This window comes from Triturus cristatus, chromosome 8 (genome assembly GCF_964204655.1).
Source record: "Triturus cristatus chromosome 8, aTriCri1.1, whole genome shotgun sequence".
Classification (NCBI taxonomy): domain Eukaryota; kingdom Metazoa; phylum Chordata; class Amphibia; order Caudata; family Salamandridae; genus Triturus; species Triturus cristatus.
Genome location: NC_140591.1, coordinates 452,895,909 through 452,918,485, shown reverse-complemented (window position 1 = coordinate 452,918,485; position 22,577 = coordinate 452,895,909). Strand labels below are relative to the sequence as shown.

Below are 22,577 nucleotides of genomic sequence, written 5' to 3'. Positions count from 1 at the left end.
TGACGGGACATTAACAGTTATACCCAACAAGCAGATGATATGGATTTGGTTACACTGTTTGCTCATTGATATCGATGTATACGTTTTGATATTTGAACGTTCGCCCTTGAGATTTACACACCCGCAGCTATCGGGCGGCCAGTAACAGAGTGGACGAGTACACTCACATACAACAGATACCCACCAGTTAGAGGGGTAAAGGTATGCAAAAGGCGAGCGACCACGTGGTAAATATTCTTGTTTGTTACAGGCACCAGGTTTTAAAAGCACATTTTAAAAGCACGAGTTAATGCGATGGAGATGGCTGATTGTGTGTTGTTGATTGTGTCTCCCTTAGGTGCAGATAAAAATCAAACTGGTCTAACAAAAGGTGCAGTGTGGCCAGTCGACCCTAGCCCTGATGAAATTGCCGCAAGCTTTCTGAGGCAATGAAACATGTTGGTTTTTAAGTATGCAAACACACAGCACGAAATAAATATTAGATAGCCAGTGTTGTTTAGCTCGGTTTTAATGTGGATTGACGAGGGTTCTGATCAGACCCCGTCTCTCCTTTAAGGGTTGGTATTGTTCTGAGCTCGGATACACATACCGTAGCCTAGTGTTCACACACAGCACTATCTGTTGTCTTTGTTTTTGACATTGTTTTCTGGGTGGCAGTGCTAATGATGAGAACGTGAGGTAGCAGGCGAGTACCTGTCTGCGTATCCTCCATGGTGTTACTTCCGTGAGGCACTGCCATCCTTTTTCATTAGATATTGTTTGCACACGGTCTTTCCTTCTCACACACTATAGGTAGAGGGAAAGTGGGGGAGGCACTTCACACAGACACAAAAAGGTTTTTTTAACGATTTGAGTGATACCAGACCCTATCTATGGACGGCATAAAAGTTGGCCGCCTTATGATTATTTGAAACAAAGGTGTTTTGAATGTGGAAGGGTTACTGATGAAAGTTTTTCACTTGATAGATTCATGTGCAGGTCCTTTTTTGTAAAAAGTTGATGAGTGGGGGGCGACCTGCCCATTTACCCCCTAAGCTCCATATTGTTGATTGTTATAAACACCACCAAGGGCTAAACAAAAAGTCACTTTGTGCCAGGTGCCAGCACAAATGGTCGCAAAACAGGTGCAAATGGCGTTTTCATTTTTCGCAGGTGTAAATCGAGTGCAGGTTCAGAACTCAGGGGACAGCCAGAGGAAATGTGATTTTCACTGAGCAATTTTTGCACCTCATTTAGACCCCCGTCTAAAGTACCCCGTAAGGATGCCAACATAGAAATGTGATGCACGTGATTGCTTTTCTAAGCATATCACAACGACTGGTTAGAAAGCAGCCGTCTTTTTAATTATTTACTCTCGCCTGGAAATCGAATTATTCTACTGTACAAACATTTTTTTTAAATGAAATGGGAGGGCAGAAAATAAAAGGGAGAGGGGATAAAACGACCCACAGCTGAACACAGCCTGCCAGTGTCTCCAGCTCACTGTCCTTAATGAAAAAAGTTGAAAAACTAAACCATCATGTGAGTTTTTTATGATGATTTCAGAGACTGTACAAAAATAGAAAATGAGAACACAACATGATTAGAAATAATCAATCACATAATTTGTAAAGCGCACTACATACCCGGGAGGGTTTCAAGGCGCTGGGGGGGGGTGGGGGGGGGGTGTTGCTGTTACTGGTCGAAGAGCCAGGTCTTCAGATGTCTCCTGAAGGTCAGCAGGTCTTCGGTTTGTCGCAGGTAGAGGGGGAGGGTGTTCCAGGTCTTGGCGCGATGGGAGAAGGATCTACCTCCGGAAGTAGTTCTCTGGATGCGTGGGACCGTGGCCAGGGCGTGGTCAGGAGTTTCCTGTTGAGTACGTAGAAGAAGAGTCGACTGTTGAGATAGGCTGGGCCGGTTTTGTGGAGTGCTTTGTGTGCGTGGATCAGGAGCTTGAAGGAGATTCTTTTGTCGACGGGGAGCTAGTGCAGGTTCCTCAGGTGAGGGGTGATGTGGTCGCAGCGCGGGACATCGAGGATCAGGTGTGCAGAGGCATTCTGGATTCTCTGTAGTCTGCTGATGAGCTTGGACGAGGCTCCGGCGTAGAGGGCGTTTCCGTAGTCAAGTCTGCTGCTGACTAGGGCCTGGGTAACTGTTTTCCTCGTGTTTGTCGGGATCCATCTGTAGATCTTGCGGAGGGTGTTGAAACAGGTGGAGGAGATTGAGTTGACTTGTTTGGTCATTGAAAGTTTTGAGTCGAGGATGACTCCCAGGTTGCGTGCATGGTCGGTGGGAGCCGAGGGGGACCCCAGTGATGTGGGCCACCAAGAGTCGTCCCATGCGGAGGGGTTGGATCCGAGGATGAGGATTTCCGTATTGTCTATGTTCAGTTTGAGGCGGCTGTCCTCCATCCAGTCGGCGACTGCCTTCATTCCCTGGTGGAGGTTGGATTTGGAGGTGAGGGGGTCCTTGGTGAGGGAGAGGATCAGCTGAGTGTCGTCGACGTAGGAGATTATGTTGCTAATGATAGCTGAATGGCGCGCGCGTGGTGCCCGTGTGGGCAGGATTTAGCCTGCATGGGCTTTGTAGCGCGAAACATATCAAACAGTAATTTGCGTTTTGCTTGAGTAAGTGGCGCGAAGGTTAGCAATCAGCTTTAATGGCGAGCCCCCGATGCATTAGCATTCTGGTGCCGTGTGAAGGGAAAAGGGCAGGACCTCCAGGGCGCAATGCAGCGGCCCAGCGATCAGGGGAGAGAGCCCTCGCCTCTAAGCGCCACACAGGAAAAGGTCTTCCCTTGCACGAGATGACGAAGCTCGAGGTTCTTTCTGTACAAACGCAGTTTTCCACTTGTGCCATATGCCTTCCTCTTCATGCTACCGAAGAAACAGTCTTGCACAGGAGGTTAATGACAATGACGCCTCGTTTAATTACAATGACTCCTACTTGTATCCCACGTGCCTGCAATGTTAAGGTCTGGCTTAGCGACCGCTTTTGCTATCATCCTCAAGAAATTCTGCTTCATCTTCTTCATCATCATCATCATCAGTTATTGGTCCAGCCCTCTAAACAGCATCCATGCAGGTCGGAAACGGATCCTCTGCCTTTGAACTTGTCGCCATTGTCAGGGCCTTTTTGAATCCGCCCACATGACAGCCATTCAATAAGAGGGCTGCTCCTCATCTTGATTGATGGCCCTTTGCCCCATTACATGACCGAAGAATTGGGAATGGACTGCAACCAAAGCAGTCTGTCTCTTGCCTCACCGTCTGCTTTACATGGAGCGGCTTAGCGAGGTCCGCGCAGGCAGTGAGGCAGGCAGCGAGGCTGGAGGTGAGGCTGGCAGTGAGGCTGGCAGTGAGGCAGGCAGCGAGGCTGGCAGAGAGGCTGGAGGTGAGGCTGGCAGTGAGGCTGGCAGTGAGGCAAGCAGAGGCTGGCAGCGAGGCTGAAGGTGAGGCTGGCAGTGAGGCAGGCAGCGAGGCTGGCAGAGAGGCTGGAGGTGAGGCTGGCAGTGAGGCTGGCAGTGAGGCAGGCATAGAGGCTGGAGGTGAGGCTGGCAGTGAGGCTGGCAGTGAGGCAGGCAGTGAGGCAGGCAGTGAGGCTGGAGGTAAGGCTGGCAGTGAGGCAGGCAGTGAGGCAAGCAGTGAGGCTGGCAGTGAGGCAAGCAGTGAGGCAAGCAGTGAGGCAGGCAGTGAGGCTGACAGTGAGGCAAGCAGTGAGGCAAGCAGTGAGGCAGGCAGCAAGGCAAGCAGAGAGGCTGGCAGCGAGGCTGGAGGTGAGGCTGGCAGTGAGGCTGGAGGTGAGGCTGGCAGTGAGGCTGGAGGTGAGGCTGGCAGTGAGGCAGGCAGCGAGGCACGCAGAGAGGCTGGCAGCGAGGCTGGAGGTGAGGCAGGCAGTGAGGCAGGCAAAGAGGCTGGCAGCGAGGCTGGAGGTGAGGCTGGCAGTGAGGCAGGCAGAGAGGCAGGCAGAAAGGCTGACAGCGAGGCTGGAGGTGAGGCTGGCAGTGAGGCTGGCAGTGAGGCAGGCAGCGAGGCTGGCAGAGAGGCTGGAGGTGAGGCTGGCAGTGAGGCTGGCAGTGAGGCAAGCAGAGGCTGGCAGCGAGGCTGGAGGTGAGGCTGGCAGTGAGGCAGGCATAGAGGCTGGAGGTGAGGCTGGCAGTGAGGCTGGCAGTGAGGCAGGCAGTGAGGCTGGAGGTAAGGCTGGCAGTGAGGCAAGCAGTGAGGCAAGCAGTGAGGCAAGCAGTGAGGCAGGCAGCGAGGCTGGAGGTGAGGCTGGCAGTGAGGCTGGCAGTGAGGCAGGCAGCGAGGCTGGCAGAGAGGCTGGAGGTGAGGCTGGCAGTGAGGCTGGCAGTGAGGCTGGCAGTGAGGCAAGCAGAGGCTGGCAGCGAGGCTGGAGGTGAGGCTGGCAGTGAGGCTGGCAGTGAGGCAGGCATAGAGGCTGGAGGTGAGGCTGGCAGTGAGGCTGGCAGTGAGGCAGGCAGTGAGGCAGGCAGTGAGGCTGGAGGTAAGGCTGGCAGTGAGGCAGGCAGTGAGGCAAGCAGTGAGGCTGGCAGTGAGGCAAGCAGTGAGGCAAGCAGTGAGGCAGGCAGTGAGGCTGACAGTGAGGCAAGCAGTGAGGCAAGCAGTGAGGCAAGCAGTGAGGCAGGCAGCAAGGCAAGCAGAGAGGCTGGCAGCGAGGCTGGAGGTGAGGCTGGCAGTGAGGCTGGAGGTGAGGCTGGCAGTGAGGCTGGAGGTGAGGCTGGCAGTGAGGCAGGCAGCGAGGCACGCAGAGAGGCTGGCAGCGAGGCTGGAGGTGAGGCAGGCAGTGAGGCAGGCAAAGAGGCTGGCAGCGAGGCTGGAGGTGAGGCTGGCAGTGAGGCAGGCAGAGAGGCAGGCAGAAAGGCTGGCAGCGAGGCTGGAGGTGAGGCTGGCAGTGAGGCAGGCAGAGAGGCTGGCAGTGAGGCTGGCAGCGAGGCAGGCAGCGAGGCAGGCAGCGAGGCTGGAGGTGAGGCAGGCAGTGAGGCTGGCAGTGAGGCAGGCAGAGAGGCTGGCAGCGAGGCTAGCAGCGAGGCTGGCAGTGAGGCAGGCAATGAGGCAGGTAGTGATGCAGCAGTGAGGCGGGCAGTGAGACAGGTAAGGCTGGCAGTGAGGCAGGCAGTGAGACTGGCAGTGAGGCAGGTAGTGATGCAGCAGTGAGGCAGGTAGTGAGGCAGGTAGTGAGGCAAGCAGTGAGGCAAGCAGTGAGGCAGGCAGTGAGGCTGGCAGTGAGGCTGGCAGTGAGGCAGGCAGTGAGGCAGGCAGTGAGGTAGGCAGTAATGCTGACAGTGAGGTGGGCAGTGAGGCAAGCAGTGAGGCAAGCAGTGAGTCAGGCAGTGAGGCTGGCAGTGAGGCTGGCAGTGAGGCAGGCAGTGAGGCAGGCAGTGAGGCAAGCAGTGAGGCTGGCAGTGAGGCAGACAGTAATGCTGACAGTGAGGCTGGCAGTGAGGCTGGCAGTGAGGCAAGCAGTGAAGCAGGCAGTGAGGCTGGCGGTGAGGCAGGCAGTGAGGCAAGCGCAGTGAGGCTGGAAGTGGGCTGGCCACTTGCTATGGCTCTGACACACAACAGCCTGATTGGCCTCAGCTTCTGGGTGCCAAAGCCCCAGCACACAGAGGGTAGCTCGAGTGCCACAAGGAGGGTTACACTATCTAAACCTAGAGCTACACGGCTGGTAATCCCTCACAACATGTGTCGCTTTCTACTGAGCTCCACTGCTGCCGGAAGTGATGCTTTCCTGGCGGGTTCAGGTGTGGGAACTTCGGCACGCCTCCTCTGAGCCACACTTGCCATTTTGAATAGCACTTTGCTGAAACAACTCTAGAAGGACATCAGAATCATGGAGTGCTCTGTCTGGACCAACGTCCCAGAGGATAAGGGGTTCCTGCAGGGGCACATCAAAATCATTAGGGGGGCACGCAGCAAGGAACCATGATGGGCCTCCAGGGCCCCCGTCCTGTACTGTTTCATCACCTACGGCCTCCAGAAGCGTTACCCAGTGTAGTCAGAGCCACCGGCTTTAGCATTAGACAGCACAACTATTCATCTGGCGAAAAACGTAAATGAGATAAAAACATTTGCTGCATAAATCACCCAAAAATAAAATACAACTATAACTTTAAAGAAATGTTATTTTGAATTTTTTAAGAGTTTCATTTTAGTACATTACATTGTACCATAATTTTTGAGTGAGATGTAATTAAAAGTAATAGTTTCTGGACATGAAATTAGAAACATTCTAGAACCTCTGTCCCGCACCCTATTAATGATGTCATGAGTCAACCAAGAGACAAATGAGCCATGTGCACTTTATAGTTGATCAAAATTGTTATTCAATAAGGAATAGCATTATAGTCTGATCCAAATAAGATGTTTTTAAATTAAATTCTAAACTGAATTAATTCATGGTGCACCTAAATTGGACAGTCAAGTACAATGTGGTGCACTAAAAAACGTATGGTTGTCTCCCTAAAGTAAACTAGGACTCTGAGTTCAATAATGCTGGCTTGAAAAATAAAAGCGTCATATGTTAAATAAAACTGACACTATAAGAAGGAGTTTTCTGGAAAAATGTGCATCACTTAATGACCATGGGAATGAGGCACTGCATGGGCTTTGCTGACTGCATCAGGTTTTAGAATCACCTGCAAGCAATTCCGCTGTAAGCATGTGTCATGATGGAGAACATATTTATTCATTGATTCTGATGGTAGTAATTGTGAGCTCCTTATGTTTCTAGTTTAGCTTCATGTTTTCCGGCGGTGAAGTCACAGAGATGTGAGGAAGGGCAAGAGTGAAAAGAGGATGCTGAAGAGGAAAGAGAGGGGGTTGAAGATGTGCAGATGGACAAGATATGCAGAGAAAAAGAGGATGCATATCTAACATAAAGCGCACATAACTGAAGACCAAAACTCCTTCCACAGGCCTCAATGCTATTTAATTCACAGACTCACTATTTCAGAATTTAAACATTTTCAATGTTAATTATTTATAAGAAATCATTGTTGTTACGCATTTATCTTAAACAGCTAACACCCAGTGACAAAGCCAATCATACTGACAGGCTTTAGGCGTATGTCAGTTGCTGTACCATTTATCTGGATAAAATTGCATCTCAGATAGAAACCAAAATACCGGTCTGATGGCACACTATGGGAATCACAGAAATGTATTTGGCATGTTCCTTTATAGGGAGCACCCATTTTTTTCATCTCACTTATAGACCTGTCTGCACATATTTCTATATGACTGGTTACAGCCAGCAGCTGTGGGTGCCTCCCAAAGTCTGGCTAGAGCATATTTTCCCAAAGTTAATGCTGCATGCAGTGCAAGACGCTGGGCAAGCATACATTTAAAAGGGCTAAAGTTGTCATGCAGAACAATTTACGTATTACAGTAACTGTTGAACAAATGAATGCAAGAAGATATGGGGCAGTTTTTAATGTGTTTAATATTTCAAGACTATACGTTCCCACTGCTTAATAAGCCTTGCTCTATCGCTGCATTAATTTGCTTTAAAATGCACCATTTGCCAATCTTTTTTAAATGTCTTTCTCAGGAGAGGGACTCTCCCTAGACCCCAGATTTGTCCATTGAACTTGTTGAAATCGCTAACTAGTGTTTTCTATTGGAAAGGGTACAGCCAAAGCAGTCTTGCTTAGTACCCTAGCCCTCTTCAGAAGTTAGACTTGCCTGGCAACCCAGAAATTCTCTGAAATAATGTATGAGTTTTCTTTTATGAATGCCTAGAAGAACTAAATTTTTAGTCCATTTATCACAGAAATAGTGCTGAAAATCGCACCAAAAAGATGCTAATTTTTTTTTTAATTCTTCACGGGGGAGAACCCCCCTTATTGCAGTCGGGCTCGCTTGCTGCGCTCGCTCGCATGCGTACATTCGTTCTGCTCACGCTTCACCAGTTTCAAATTCCACCAGCCGCCACTGTTTGTTTCTCAGCCAGCAAACACATCTGTAGTGCGTTTCCCATCCTGATTTATTACCTTAAATTAAGAATGGTCGAAACGCCATTGACATATACCAACAGAGAAATAGATAACTATTTTACTGTGATATTTTAACAATGGATTGACTTAATTCATGCACAACAATTGTGGATGTATTCCTTTTCACCCTTATTTTTCCCCTGTTTGTGTTTCACTTTGCGCCCTTTTCCTATATATCCTAAGCACCATGTTCTCACTTCATTGAGCACTTTCATAATGTATATTTGATGCTGTCTTATTTTGTATATTCAGAATGAATCAATATCGTTTGATTTCTATTCATATAGTCATATTGTTTTGGTGTGATTCAAATTTGATGTATTGTATGCAATTGTTCTTTTAGTTAATCCCTATGGGACATTGTCAATTGTTATCAAGTATACTCTGGTCCCACATTGTCATATGGGTTACTCTTGCAGTTCTTACTATACTAAAGTTTATATAACGTCACTTCCTATTATGTTACTGGATCGAATGGTGGTTATATGATGTCACATCTGCTACTCCTACTATTTTGGTGATTCAACGCCCATGGTCAAAGTTGTATTTAATGTTTGAATTCTATGTTTGTGAGAAATCCTTCTGCTATGTCTTTGGCGTGTACATATATTTAGTTATCAAAATCTGGTCACCCTGACATGCCTGGATGTGTGGAAGGTTGGGTGGCTGCAGAAAGGAGCACAGGGGTGCCCAACAGCTCGAGAGCCAGAAGAGCAATCAACACTTTTGCAGCTCTTTTAGCAAAACCTGAAAAGTAAATTGCTCTGAAAAGGATTCCGTGCTCTGCCCTTCTCCCATCCTGACAGGACAAACAGCCCTAGGGCACCGGTGTACATGGAAAAGGAACAAGGATGATTAATAATGAGGATAATTGATCTTTTAAAGAGTGAGAGAGAATAAGTTGTTAAACACTCCACATTGACATGGGAAATAGTACTAGTGAGTGGGCACACCCTCTCCTATTTGTATATAAGGAGTAACCATTTTCCCAGCAGCCAGTAACCAGCTCCGCTGCCTTTCTTGAGTTGGTGCACCTACAATAGTACAGCATGGCAAGCTTACGCAGTAGTATTGGGAGCATATCCTCTCGTAGTGTTACTTCTCAGAATACTAGTGGTAGACAGGGTGCTAGTCAGGGTATTGGGGGCATATCCTCTCGTAGTGTCACTTCTCAGAATACTAGTGGTAGTCAGGGTGCTAGTCAGGGTATTGGGGGCATATCCTCTCATAGTGTTTCTTCTCAGAATACTGGTGGTAGACTGGGTGCTAGTCAGGGTAGCCATGCTGGGAGTTCTTTCGGGGGCTATGCTGGTGGCAGCTTTGCTGGTGGTGCTGGAAGGGGCTTGGCTGGTGGTGTCGGAGGTAACTTTGGTGGTGGTGTTGGTGGTGGGTTTGTTGGCAGTGACCAGGAGGGCCAGTGGGGCCAATGGGGCCAGGCTGGCCATGGGGACCAATGGAGCCATGCTAGCCAAGGACATAGTGAGAGCCTTCTCTCTGCCGGGGAGAAGGAGACCATGCAGAACCTCAACGATCGCTTGGGTACCTACTTGGACAAGGTCAGGCAACTAGAGGCTGCCAACGCCGAATTTGAGCGTAAAATCAAAGAGTGGTACGCAATGCAAAGACCAGCTGCGGGAGAAAAGGACTACAGTAAATATTTCACACAAATCGCAGATCTGCAAACTAAGGTAAAGTATCATACCACGTTCAATTAATTCCTTGTTTTAGACAATGATCTCGCCAATTAACAATAACTTCTTGCTCTTCTTCTCCATCTTTCAGAGTGTGCATTATCCAAGTTCTTCGATCAGTTGCTCTATTTACTTCTTTTTCTCACAGACGTTTTTTCTATTTATAACCTAACCACTTTATAAAAATTGAAAATAATGTACCATCATCATTCTTGACAGACACACCGACGTGTATAAAGAGGTTTAAGCATAAACAACTGTTGATATCGCAAGTAATTAGGCCAATGTTCGCTACCATGTGTGTACCCTATCTTAGAGGCAATAACCCAAACTATACCCGAGTTCCTATGTGTGGCCCCCAGTACCTCTCCTTCAAGTGTGCCTAAACTGTTTGCTCCCTAACGTTCTTCCTTGAACTGCAGGATAAAATCTTGTAATTATGTCTGGGCTCTAAAAAAACACAAAGTTTGAAAGCAAATGTTTAGAGATAAAGCGATGGTCGTGGTATTTTTATGTTATTCATTACTTAAGCAAAGGTCCATAAATTGTTGCTAGTTGCTCTAAACATTTGGTGATACACTACAATCAATTAACAGATATACTTTGTGCAGAAAAGAGCATAAAAACAATATAGAAGCTGTAGAACATGTCATGCAGTTAAACATATAGGAATGGAATTTATAGCTTTATTCGAGATAAAAACTCATAAAAGCATAAGGCATACATTGCAAATAAACAGTCTCTTGTAAAAACTTATTGTTTAAAAACGAATAAAAAAACATTAAAATACATCCGTGATACTGAAGATCATAAAATTATTTAGCCAATATAAGAACAGAGTGGCAAAGTTTCCATAACTATTAGAGCGGACAATGGTCTAAAGTCTTTTCTCCTATACTACCATTAGACAAGAGATTTCTTTCTGATGGCCCAAGCCCATCCCAGATATTTGGCAACTGCCACAGCAATGAATGTTGAAGGGCTGGTACAAATAATCCTTAGAGCAGTGTCACTCGCTCTTGTGCCCAGCTGTTTACACATAACCTTCAACCAAACACGTCGGGGGACTGAATAGGCCCCGCACACAAAGAGAAAGTGGGCAATGGTCTCAGACCTTACTTTACAAACTGGGCAGACTTGAGAGCTACCCTTTGCCCATTTTCCAGTTAGTGATCTGATTGGGAGAGACCCCACTCTAAGCTGGAAGTATAATTTCCTATCCAGGGGTTTGGTAATAATATCCCAATAGGGCTCTAAAAAAGGAGAAGCTTTTACTTCAAGGAATAGACCCTCCATGGTAGACGGGTTGGCTTCATTCCAGTCCCGATATTCGACCATTTCCCAGTACTTGGTTTTTATAGTTACTTTGGATGGGAACAGGGCCTCTTCTGGGTTCTCCCAAAGCTCATTCATACCTAAAGACCCCAACATTTTGCACAATTCCCCCAGCCATCCTATCTTGTGGAATTTGTCACTATTTATTAAATCCAGGAAGCCCCTTGCATAATGAGCGAGTTCGGGGGTGACCCATATGCGCCGCCAATATAAAATGGGTCTTAATCTAGCAATATCTGAGATGGCTTTTCTGCCTAAATCGCAACGCAGAGGCTTCATGGGTGTACTTTTAGGGAGGCCAATTAGGTTTCGGAGAAACTTGTTCTCAGCAAGCGTTAATGGTGCAAGATTCCCATAGCCCCAAAGCTCTGAGCCATAGAGCACCGAGCTAATGGCTTTGGCTTCGTATACCTGAAGTACTGGTGCAATGGGTTTGGTCAAAGACCTTTTGTGTTCAACGCCTATAGTACCAGTAGTTTGGCGGAATTTGAGAGCCGCCATTTCTAAGTGTTTCCCCCACTTTGCACCTTTAGCTATATGGATACCCAGGTAAACAAAATCCGAAACCATTTCTACCTTTTGGCCGTCCATGAAGAAGTTCCCTCTAAAGCTGGGGTGGGGATTGAATGTCATGAGCTTTGTTTTGGCTACATTTACTTCTAGGCCACGCTCGGCACAAAAGCCCTCAAAAATATTCAGTGCACGCTGCAGGCCACTCGGGGTTTTGGATAGAATGAGCGTGTCGTCTGCGAATAGTAGGATTGGCACTTTCGCTCCATCCAATGTTGGAGCGTCTACAGGAGCAGACAACATACGCTCCACTACTCCATTGATAAAAAGGGAGAAAAGCATCGGGGCCATAGCGCAGCCTTGGCGCACCCCCCGTTCTACCATGAACTCATCAGTTAGTTGCCCATGTCTCCCCCACTGGATCTTTGCAGAGTTAGACTTGTGCAATCTCATTACTAGCGATAAAATTTCTGGAGGCATCCCCATCTCAGCTAAGACTTTCCATAACAAAAAGCGGGGGACTAAGTCGAAAGCTGCGCGGAGATCTATAAAGGCAGCATCAAGACTGCCCATCGCCAGCTCTACTGTCTTCCAGTGCAATAACGTGAACCGGAAGATCTGGTCAATCGTACTTGTCAATTTACGAAAACCTGCTTGGTAGAGAGATAAAATGTTGTTCTCTTCCTCCCATACTGAAATTTTAGCCAGGGTCATTTTGCCTACAACCTTCTGCACTGTGTCTATAAGGCTGATGGGGCGGTAATTCCCTGGTAGTGTTTTGTCCCCTTTAGACATTCATATTATGATAGAAAAGTTTGATACTAGAGATAAGTTAAGGCACAAAACATCAATTTATTTCCTGGCATGGAAATACGAAAAGGCAGCTTTGAGGCACAGGAGCCATTTTATGAGAATGACTAGATGTAAATCATATTCTGTACAGGATGTTTTCTCCTCCGATCTTGAAGCCCCCCGGTTTACCCAGGGGCCAAATCATACTGGAATGCAACTTCTTACAACAGCTTCAATCACTGACGCACACAGCCTCAAATAACACGTTTTCCTTGTGGAAATTTCCCATTTGCATTATGAAGTTAGAGATATAAAGAGTAACACAAAACCTAATAACATCTCCCCATGACTCCAAACATGACTAATTAGTGAGCCCAAGAACAACCCATTAAGACAGAAAGCTGTTTCTCGGGGTCCTTGCAGTTTCTATGGAATTGTAATCCCAGGATTCGTCCTTTGTTTCCAACCCTCCTACGTCATAGTCTTTGGTAGAACTGCTCTTGCAGCAGCATCGCACACTCGAACGTTCATTGTGGCACCGGAAACTGAAGATGGCCCAGAAAAGAGAGAGAGAGAGAGAGAGAGTCTGTTCAGCAGACCTCGATAAGCAATTCGTAACCTGTCACTTGCCTTCTGAAGCATTTAGAAGGAAATTAGACTTGTTTACATGTATGAATTTGCAATCTAAATATATTATGTGAATACTTTGCGATACAAAATGAATGTTAATTCATCTCAGCAGCTTTCATTCAAAATCAGTTTAAACAATTGTCAGGGCTAGATCTACGTACAACTTTGTTGCAATTTCCTGCCAGTTTGTTTGCGACCATGTGTGGTAATTTGTTGAGCCTACATACTAATGGCTCGTTTTGCAAATTACCGATTTGTAGTGGATCGCAATTCGACATACCCCATGAATATACATGAGGAAGGTCACAATCTCTGACCCACTAGAATTTGCTGCCATCACAGGGGGGGGGTGGCCTGCTGGGGTCAGCAAACCACCAAATCTGTGATTGGTTTTAAATAAAATAATATTTTTTTTCAAATGTAGCCCGTTTTTCTTAAACGAAAATAAAATGCATTTAAAAATAAAAAAATAAATGTTTCATTTTTAGTTTTTTAAGAGTAGGCAGTGGTATGTGGGTCCACTGCCTGCTCTTAAAAAATATTGTTTTAAACATTCTTAAAAGGGGTCACCAGGGGACCCCTTCCCATTTGGAAATGAGTTACCACCAATTTTGAGCTGGTGGTACAGTATGAATGTTTTGCGACCACATTTCAGTCCCAAAACATTAGTATATTCCAGTACTATTTGGTATTTGGAAGGGAAACCTGCCCCTTCAAAATACCGAATTGTTATTACATTGCAAACCCAAATTGTGATTCGGTAATGTGTTACAGGATTGCAAGTTACATTTGATACATTACAAAAAGCCTTTTTGTGTTCGCAAATGGCTTGGTTTGACAGCAAAAAGGCTTTAAACTTCTAACCCAAAATTCCCTATGAGGCAGCTATTTTTCTTTTCCAATAGACCAAGGAAGTCCCTCTGTGTACCGAACTTAGCAGCTAATTTTACAATACAAAATGTAATACAGACATCTAAGTACCCACTGGAGAAACATGAAATATGATTTTTCTAAAAGAGAACCAGAATGGGGGCTTCATGTGGACTTGACTTGAGAAAACTGAAGTGATATTTTGTTTTCTGGTAATTTTCACTATATAAATAGATTATATTGATAGCGTATTCAGATGCTGTTGTTCTCATGTTTCTAGTTCAGTGTGACTTTCAGCACTTTAAGCAGTAGGCTTTCTCAGTAGCTCAGGGCTTACAGATTTGGAGGACACCACATAGTCAACAGGAAAATGTAATATTGTAATTCCCATTGTGAATAACATGGCCCAGCCTGCAGTCCACGTTAAGCGCAATATTCTATAAACACCTAGGCCTTAACTCTTTCTTCTGCCATCTTGTGCTTGCAGATCTTAACTGCCCAAGTGGCCAATGCCACCATCGTCCTGCAAGTCGATAATGCAAGGCTGGCTGCTGATGACTTCAAACTCAAGTGAGTAAAACATATGGTTCACCTCAGCACACTTCCAACTCAGGCAACGTGGACAGAAAAGAAACAGTGATGCCTCCTAGCACACTCAAAACCGTGGTCCCCTATAGCGGATAACTCACTGTTACTAGGGACCTATACAGGCAGCTTGGAAGGCACAGGTGAACGACTATCTTCAATTTACTGACACCATTCTTAAGAAAGTGAGCTTTGGCAGTTTTAGCTTCTCGCTAAAGGCCTTACATTTAGAAAGATAACTTTAATGTAGAGAAAATGCCCCCACAATGTGCCTATTACTTTAACACAGTATAAGCTGCTGAGGACATCAGCAGAGCATGGATGGATGGAAACGCCCTTCCAACATGGCCACTGCTTACACAAAGCCTGTAATGGCCTATGAGAGGAACATACTTCCTTAAAGTGAAGCATGTTTAGGAGGTTTTTCAAGGAGTTTAATCACTGCAATGTGGGAAAGGAAGTGGGACAGATGTATACGCCCTACATTCGGGGAAAAAAGAGGGAACTCTAGTAGCGGAGTGATGTGTTTGCACTGGTCCCACTGCAGCTATATTTCCAGACTGAATAGTTTACAATTGTGCTGGTGCAATTTGGCACCAATGTTTGCAGTACATGTTAAGTGCAAAAACAACATTTTAAATGACTACCAGTGGCAAAACAGACATTCGTCAGTCCAAATATTGGTGCAGATGTCATGGCAAATTTTCACCAGTAAAATCAATTTAATAAAAAATACTTTTTTTTTACTCGGTGTAAGAAATTATGGTATATGTCATAATTCACTAATAGGCGGGTAACTCCTGCTTGTGGCCAATTAGAGATTTTGGGGCCGATCAGAATGAAGGTTTACAAAGTGTTCCTTGAGAAAGTCTTGGGATTTTCTGCCCCAAAAGACACTCAATAGATGTTCAGCTCACTTCCACTAAGGGTCGTTCTATCTATATTCTATCGTGGCTGAGATGGGTAAGGCTTGTTGCACCACATGTATCTTCACCACTAGCGTGAATATGATCAGGCAATAGCTAAGAGAATAGATAGAACATGTTTGAACAAAAGACCTAAAGCTTAATATGTTCCTAGGTATGAGAATGAGCTGATGTTTCGCCAGAGTGTGGAGACTGACACCAATGGGCTGCGTCGGGTTATGGACGAGCTGACCCTGTCCAAATCTGACCTTGAGTCGCAAGTGGAGAGCCTGACTGAGGAGCTGGCGGCACTCAAGAAGAACCACGAGGAAGTAAGAGATAGCAATGTGTTTCAGATGGTCCTGGAAGTGATGAATATGGGATAAACCCAAAACGCCAATCATTTTCAGCACCAATCTTTTAGAGGCCAGTGAAAGGCACCAAATGTTTACATATACTATAGGCCAACATTGTCTAAATTGTGGTGCACGACGGCTGAGTCCATGCCAGGTTTACAGGCTATCCAATGACTATTTAGATTCATTGTACTGTAATTTGTGTTATGAGGATATGCTGCAATCTGGCATGGATCATAGATCAATGTTGGATACTCCAGTTGTAAACAGTCTGGTTTACGCTAAAATGTTGAACATTACTTAGTTGTTGAGTGACTTACACTACTTTTGTTGACAATCAGTAACACATTTTAAAATTTCAGTAACAAAATATTTTTCAACATAACTCAATTTGTAATGTTGATCTTCCATTGGTTTACATCTCTTGCATGAAAATTGAGGGGGTGTCTTATTTACTCTTGCAGGAGTTGAAGGGTCACCAAAGTGATACTCAAGGAGATGTCAATGTTGAGATGCATGCTGCTCCAGGCATTAACCTCCTTGACCTCCTGACCAAGACAAGGGAGCAATATGAAAAATTGGCAGAGGAGAATCGCAAGCGGGCAGAAGAAGGATTCAACCAAAGGGTGAGGACTCATCTATCCACTATGATGATTGCAAAAAACAAAACCAAGAAGACCCCATCAACTCTCCCTCATTTGTCTTTCAGAGTTCTGAGTTGAAACAACAGATCTCAACTGGGGTAGAGCAAGTGCAATCAAGTAAAAGCGAGGTGTCAGAACTGCGACGGTCCTTGCAATCGCTAGAGATAGAGCTGCAGTCACAAATGACAATGGTAAGAAAAGATTCACCTCTCAAGAGGCATCCCCACTCTTAGGAAACCTAATGTTGTTGTGTGATAACTCAATATGAATCAATTTCCAGTTATGCAATCAAAATTGATTGATGCACATTTTTCTCTCCATCAATTGTTCTTCACAACCCCTTTCCTACTCTGTAGAAGGATTAACTCCTGCCCTTGACAGAAATAAATCTACAATCATTCTCAGGGTGGGAAAAGTGTGCAAACATCCATTAACTCGCAAGCTAGTCAGTGTTCTCAAACTTTCCATGGTATCCATGATCTGAATTCCCGCCTCACCCAAAGAATATTGCATCCTAATGGTGTAATCATGTACCTGGGTAAATTGATTTTCGAGTGCCAGCTCACTTTTGTGAATTTTTTTAAATAATAAATGTTGCCTTTTGTACACACACTTGGCTTTAATAATTGTGCCCAGTGCGTTTAGAAGAATAGAGAACGTAAGAACAACAGCCAATATGAATCCAAACTCCTGTCCTCCATTTGTAGGCACTTTTGTGTCATTGTGGTCTCCACCTTTCCCTCTATTCATCCTTCTTCTTCTTGGACCTCTCCCAGGCCTGGTTAATTTCCATTGACCTTATTCTATGGGTGGATGGCTGTTGGATCACTATCATTGGAAACTCTCCAAAATTGTTAATACGGAGCCAAGAAATGGATTAACCCAACTCAAATTCACCGAATTTCATCTGCTTCACTATAAAAAGCTGGTACGAGAGCCAGAGTGAGGGGGAGGCTAACCAGCAATTATATGCATTAACAAAAAGAAACAATGTTTGTAGACTTAGTTCAGTGAGTTGCTTTCTACTTACTAACTGTCCAGTGTTTTGTTGATTTGACAGAAAAGTTCCCTGGAGATGGACTTGGCTGAGACAGAGGGACGCTATTGTTCTCAGCTAGGAGAGCTGCAAGCCAAGATCAGCATCGTAGAGGAGCAGCTGGTCGAACTCAGGGCACAGACAGAGCACCAGAGTGATGAGTACAACCAACTCCTGGACATCAAGAGCCGGCTGGAGCAGGAGATTGCGACCTACCAGCATCTGCTTGAAGGCTCAGGGGGGTAAGGAGGTGGCAGCAAGCTCCACCAAAGAATTTGTTTGCCCTTAGCTAAGCACAAAAGTAACGGATAGTCCATGTGCATTATTACAAGTACTATATATATATATATAATGCACTTTTATTAAGGAGGGTGTTATATCTGTCGCATTTGTGATGGAGTAACTCATCTGCCAAACACTAAATAAGGCCCTAAGTCTCTGAATAAAGGCTCCTAGGTGAATGAATGAATGAATGACAATTTCTAGAGCGTGAGCAACTCTCCAAAGTGTGTCCTGGCGCTGAAAAATGATTATAGCATAAGGGAGAGGTGGCTACTTGCCAAGAATTAAGGAAGATGAAAGAGCTAGACTTTAAGTTGTTTCTTCAAAAGATTGTGATTGAGGTTTTCCCTAATCTGCAGAGGGAGGGAATTCCACATCTTAGCTGACGTGCAAGAGAAAGCCCTTCCACCGTGTCTAGATCATTTGATTCAGGTTATTCCAAGAAGAAGAAGATTGAGGAGCGTAGACATTCATTTTTTCCGTATATAGCTTGGCACTACATTTGTCAGGCATTTGTGTGTTAGACAGATTGCTTTAAACATGATGTACTTAGGCACTGGCAACAAATATACATTTTGTAAGTGGTTGCAGATGGATATTGTTTTTAGGATTCAGAGCAGTAGTTTAGCTGCTATTTCATGCCTGAAGACGCTGTACAAGGTATTGGGGGCGTGCCGAAAATGTAAAGCGTTCGCATTGTCTAGGTAGGAGACAATTAGTGCATGAATCACTGTCTTAATTGAGGACAACAGAGCATCTCAGGTACAATGACAATAGATGAAATGAAGCACTTTTTAAGTGATCTTTTAAATTATGCCTAATGCAGTGCCTGTTGTCCCATTAGTGGGTTTGTTAAGGGCGATATATGGCTAAGGAGTTAAATGTTCGCTAAGGACGTATTGCCTTTCATTATTTTCATACTAGTATACATGCACACATAATAGAAGATAAGTATCTTGTGGTTTTGTATACAGGGATTTTAAAGCCATGGAAGTGTTCAAGGGACTGATTACGACTTTGGTGGTGCTGCGCCGGCTCTGCGGCAGCTCAGCACCGCCAAAGCCGTGTAGGGACTGCCTGCCAGATTACGAGTAAAACTCGTGTCTGGAAGGCTTTCCCTGTCTTTTCATTTGCCGTTCCCACGGCAGTGCCCTGAAAACGGGCGCCGCAAAGGGAACGCAAAAGAAGTTCCAGAACAGTATGGACTGTGAGGTCCATGCTGCCCTGGAACTTGGGGTGCATGCAAACAGGGAAGCACATGCAGTGCCCCCCTGAATGCATCCCCATGACGGCGGGTGCCTGGGGGCCCTGTAGGGCCTCCTTTATTTCCCCTCCGCCAGTCTTTTCATGGCGGTGAGCCTGCCATGAACAGGGCAGCGGAGGGGAAACTCATAATATGATCGCCGGACCGCAGCCATCCAGCCTTGCATATTATATAGGCCCTCTGCGCTGCCCCACAGCCAGAGAACGGCGGTTCCCTGGGGTAGCAGTGATCAGTCCTAAAAGCCGCCTCATAATGAGGTGGATCCAGGACCGCCACCGCTGCGCCACCGCGAGTACAGCGGTTAATGACCGCCGTACTTGTAATAGGCCCCTAAGTGTTTAGTGCTATGTCAGTTACATTGCAGGAGCAGTTTTATACCACGCAACCTACTTTTGGACCTTTACCATTACTCACTTTAATGAAATGTGCCATTCCTTCTATCCTCAAGAAAGACATTGTTATAAGGCTCTTTACTCCTATACAGGTATTTATTAACTTCAGGAATGTGACAATGTTTTTGTGTACTGTCCTATTACTAAGATGTTTTGATTGCAAAGATTTTTGTTAATCAAGCAGTAAAAACTCATTCATTCATTCATAAGGCACTTTACTCAGGATAATAGAATTCATTGTGTTTCTGGATTCAGGTCCTCACAGGTCCCACAAAGTAAACCTCAGCAAGACTCTGGCTCAGGAGGACGCAGCGGTTCCGGCGGCACCAGCGCGTCCACCGTGGCTACAGGCTACGGCTCTGGCACCGGTTCCTCCTCCAAAGGTAAATGCTCTCCTGCGATGCCCAGCGCCCATACACCTGTACCCCACAGTCACAATACACAGGCTCTGACACCATCCCTCGCGTCCCCCACCGGCTATGGCATACCAGTCACATGGCTGGGTTAGGTTCAGCACTGCAGTTATTACCTTATAGTATCCGATGCTGAAATCTGCAAACAGCTCTGGCAGTGCACCTGCACTCTTAGCTACATCTCTTGTATTTCTAAAGCACTGAAGAGCTGTGCAAGTGAAGCTCTGCTCTCGACGGCTGCGCTCTCTGTAGTGTGGCCCTACTTGACTCCACCAATGGAGATCAATCCTGCCCTTCAGCAGCCCTGCTATTCCAATTCTGAACTCTGCAAAGGTACCCCAGTACTGACCTGCAGCCAGGTGCGGCCCGTGCAGGTAAGAGCGGTGGGGCTGGGTGGGGGCTATTCGACAGACGACCCGAGGGAAAATTCAAAACATAATTTATATTTCCTTATCGTCGCCTGAAGAAATCCCCCCTCCTCCCCCACCGCTCTTACCTGCACAGGCTGCGGCTACCTACAGCAGCCCTACTCTGTCACACATGCAGGGCCGGCTTTAGCGCTGTTGGCGCCCGGTGCGACAATCATTTTTGGCGCCCCCACATCTCATGACCGCCTCCTTGGATTCTCTCACTACCAACGGGCAAAAGTGTCCCTCATCTCTCAAATCATAAGCTATTGCTAAACACCGTGCCCCCCTTGAGGTCAGCGCCCCCTCCACACGTCAGCACTGCCCTAAAGCCGACCCTGCACACATGGAACCGACACACGGTTCGCAGAGACACCTTAGTCATGATCTGCTCTTACATGGAAACGTCAAGGTGATTGGTTGGAAACACACTTTCACTGCAGGCCTTGCTATGGTTTATTTGAGCCATTCTCCTCATGCTCCGGTACTGATCGCCAGGAGGGCGTGTAGGGCCACTGCCCCTTGTGACGCTTCAGTTGGCGTCCCCCAAAGACACCGCTCTGTGCAGAGTGAACTGGATAGGGATAGACAATGCCGTTGAAATGGGGCCTATCTCAAAGTAAGTCTTGCTAGCTTTCACTTTGCTTTAACTCTTTGTTTCAAAGACCGGGGGAGGGGAAGATTCTCTGACAGGCGGGAGGGCAGATCGCATCTCATGGAGGTACAAGAGTCAATTCACTTTTCAAGGATCGCCACAAAGTTGTGACCTGGGGACATTCATTCTAGGAGAGTGAGAATTTGCATAACTTTGTCACAACATTCCAGTTCATGTAAATTAAATATATATATATATATCTATGCTATTAGTGCGAGACGTGTTGCTGGACTATTTTCACATAAATCAAAGCAAGTCGAGGTGCTGACACCAGACATTTTCTACAGGAATCGGTTTTCTGCAATAAAAACACTAAACAAAATGTCATAATGCAAATTTCATAACGTAAAATTGGGAAATTTCACTGGCATCATTTACCGTCACCCCAGGCCGTGTTGATACAATAGGCAAAGTCAACTCACTGGCAGCAGGGCTGGGTCCCTTTAACTTACAGGGGGCAAACCCTCATAGACGTCAGATTTGAACCCGCTGTGACGCATGCACTATGGTCGCTGCATCTCAGATTGAACAGCTCTTACGTGTTCCATATTTTGTCTTTCAGACCCTACCAGGAAAACATAACGATTACAGAGGACTTAGTTGACGGCAAATCGGTCAGTTCGAAACGGCAGGTACATGAAAAGTGATGCATTTTGAGGAGGAGCTGTTGGCGCGAGCCCAGCCAATGGAACACGCGAGGAAAGGATTCCAGCCAATAGAGGCGTCAGAATCTCTACACTTTCCGGGCCTCCTTGGTCCTTCATCCGCACACGCATTGCAGAGCCCTTGTAGACAACTCTCTGAATGAGAGCGCTCTTTTCAATTTCACCTTCAAAAAGAGCCTCCTAGGGCAGAGCTGGGGGCCTCACGGGGTTCGAGCATTTGCTGCTAAAGAGGGCGCTCTGTTCATGGAGGCCATTAACTGTTCTAGTCAAACACACAGAGTTACTGTGTAATGTAATATCATTTGAAAGTCCAGTGACATCACTGGGAGATATTGTACACGAGGGTTCAAGGGCCTTCAATCTTGACATATTTGCTGTGTGGCTGCTTTTCTATCCACTACTGAACACTTCTTTTCCAGGGTGCGGGGACAGTTTTCCTTTTTAAACCTGCTTCCTCGTTTGTTCATTCCAATAAACTTTCTCTCTGATGCAACATGCAAAATGTCTTTTCGTGTATTTGTGTTGTTTCCACCAGCTTCTTTTCAGGTTTCGGAGAATTCTTGCTTTAAACGTCTTTACCAATGAACAAAGTCGGACATTGAGACCACATCTCGCTTCAGAGGCAGGAGGGGTTATGAGGAGATCATGTTGAGGGATGAATACATGCATGGGTGATTGGGATACACTTATACAGCACACAATAAATGCTGTGTCTCTCTGTGCTGATGTGCATTCTTGTATACCAGCCAGAAAGCAGAACGTGTAATTGTTCATTATGCTAATGATATGGCCGGATTCTTGTCTACCTACTTATCTCCAAGAACCCTTTCAGGTCGCCAGGATCTTTTTACTTGCCAAATAGCGTAGGGGGAATAAACACAATTATCAAATCATATGAACCGCGATTGGACATCGTAAATGAATAGAGGACTCAGAATCTAAGGTTTTGACCTTTTATTACCAACAAAAACATCTGAATATATAGGCACCTCAATACAAGGCAGAAAAGATAGATGGCCACTAACACAAAAGCTAACCTACGAAGAATCCGCATTCGACTAAAAATAAAGAGAATTACAGCTTCTAAAAGCATCAGGTAAAGAATCGCTATGGTGACATCGTATTTCGAATTCATTAATCAAAGCATTTCTG

At 45.9% G+C, this 22,577-nt stretch overlaps 1 protein-coding gene across 1 annotated transcript; it reads left to right on the top strand.

Moving 5' to 3' along the window:
- Positions 1-8,984: 8,984 nt before the first annotated feature.
- On the top strand, positions 8,985-21,927 carry LOC146802307 (keratin, type I cytoskeletal 17-like). The gene is made up of 8 exons (XM_085621879.1): positions 8,985-9,681; positions 14,309-14,391; positions 15,487-15,643; positions 16,132-16,293; positions 16,377-16,502; positions 17,372-17,589; positions 19,541-19,668; positions 21,323-21,927. The coding sequence occupies exons 1-8, from the start codon at positions 9,043-9,045 to the stop codon at positions 21,340-21,342; spliced, it is 1,533 nt and encodes a 510-aa protein (XP_085478005.1). The 5' UTR covers positions 8,985-9,042; the 3' UTR covers positions 21,343-21,927.
- The last annotated feature ends 650 nt before the right edge of the window (positions 21,928-22,577 follow it).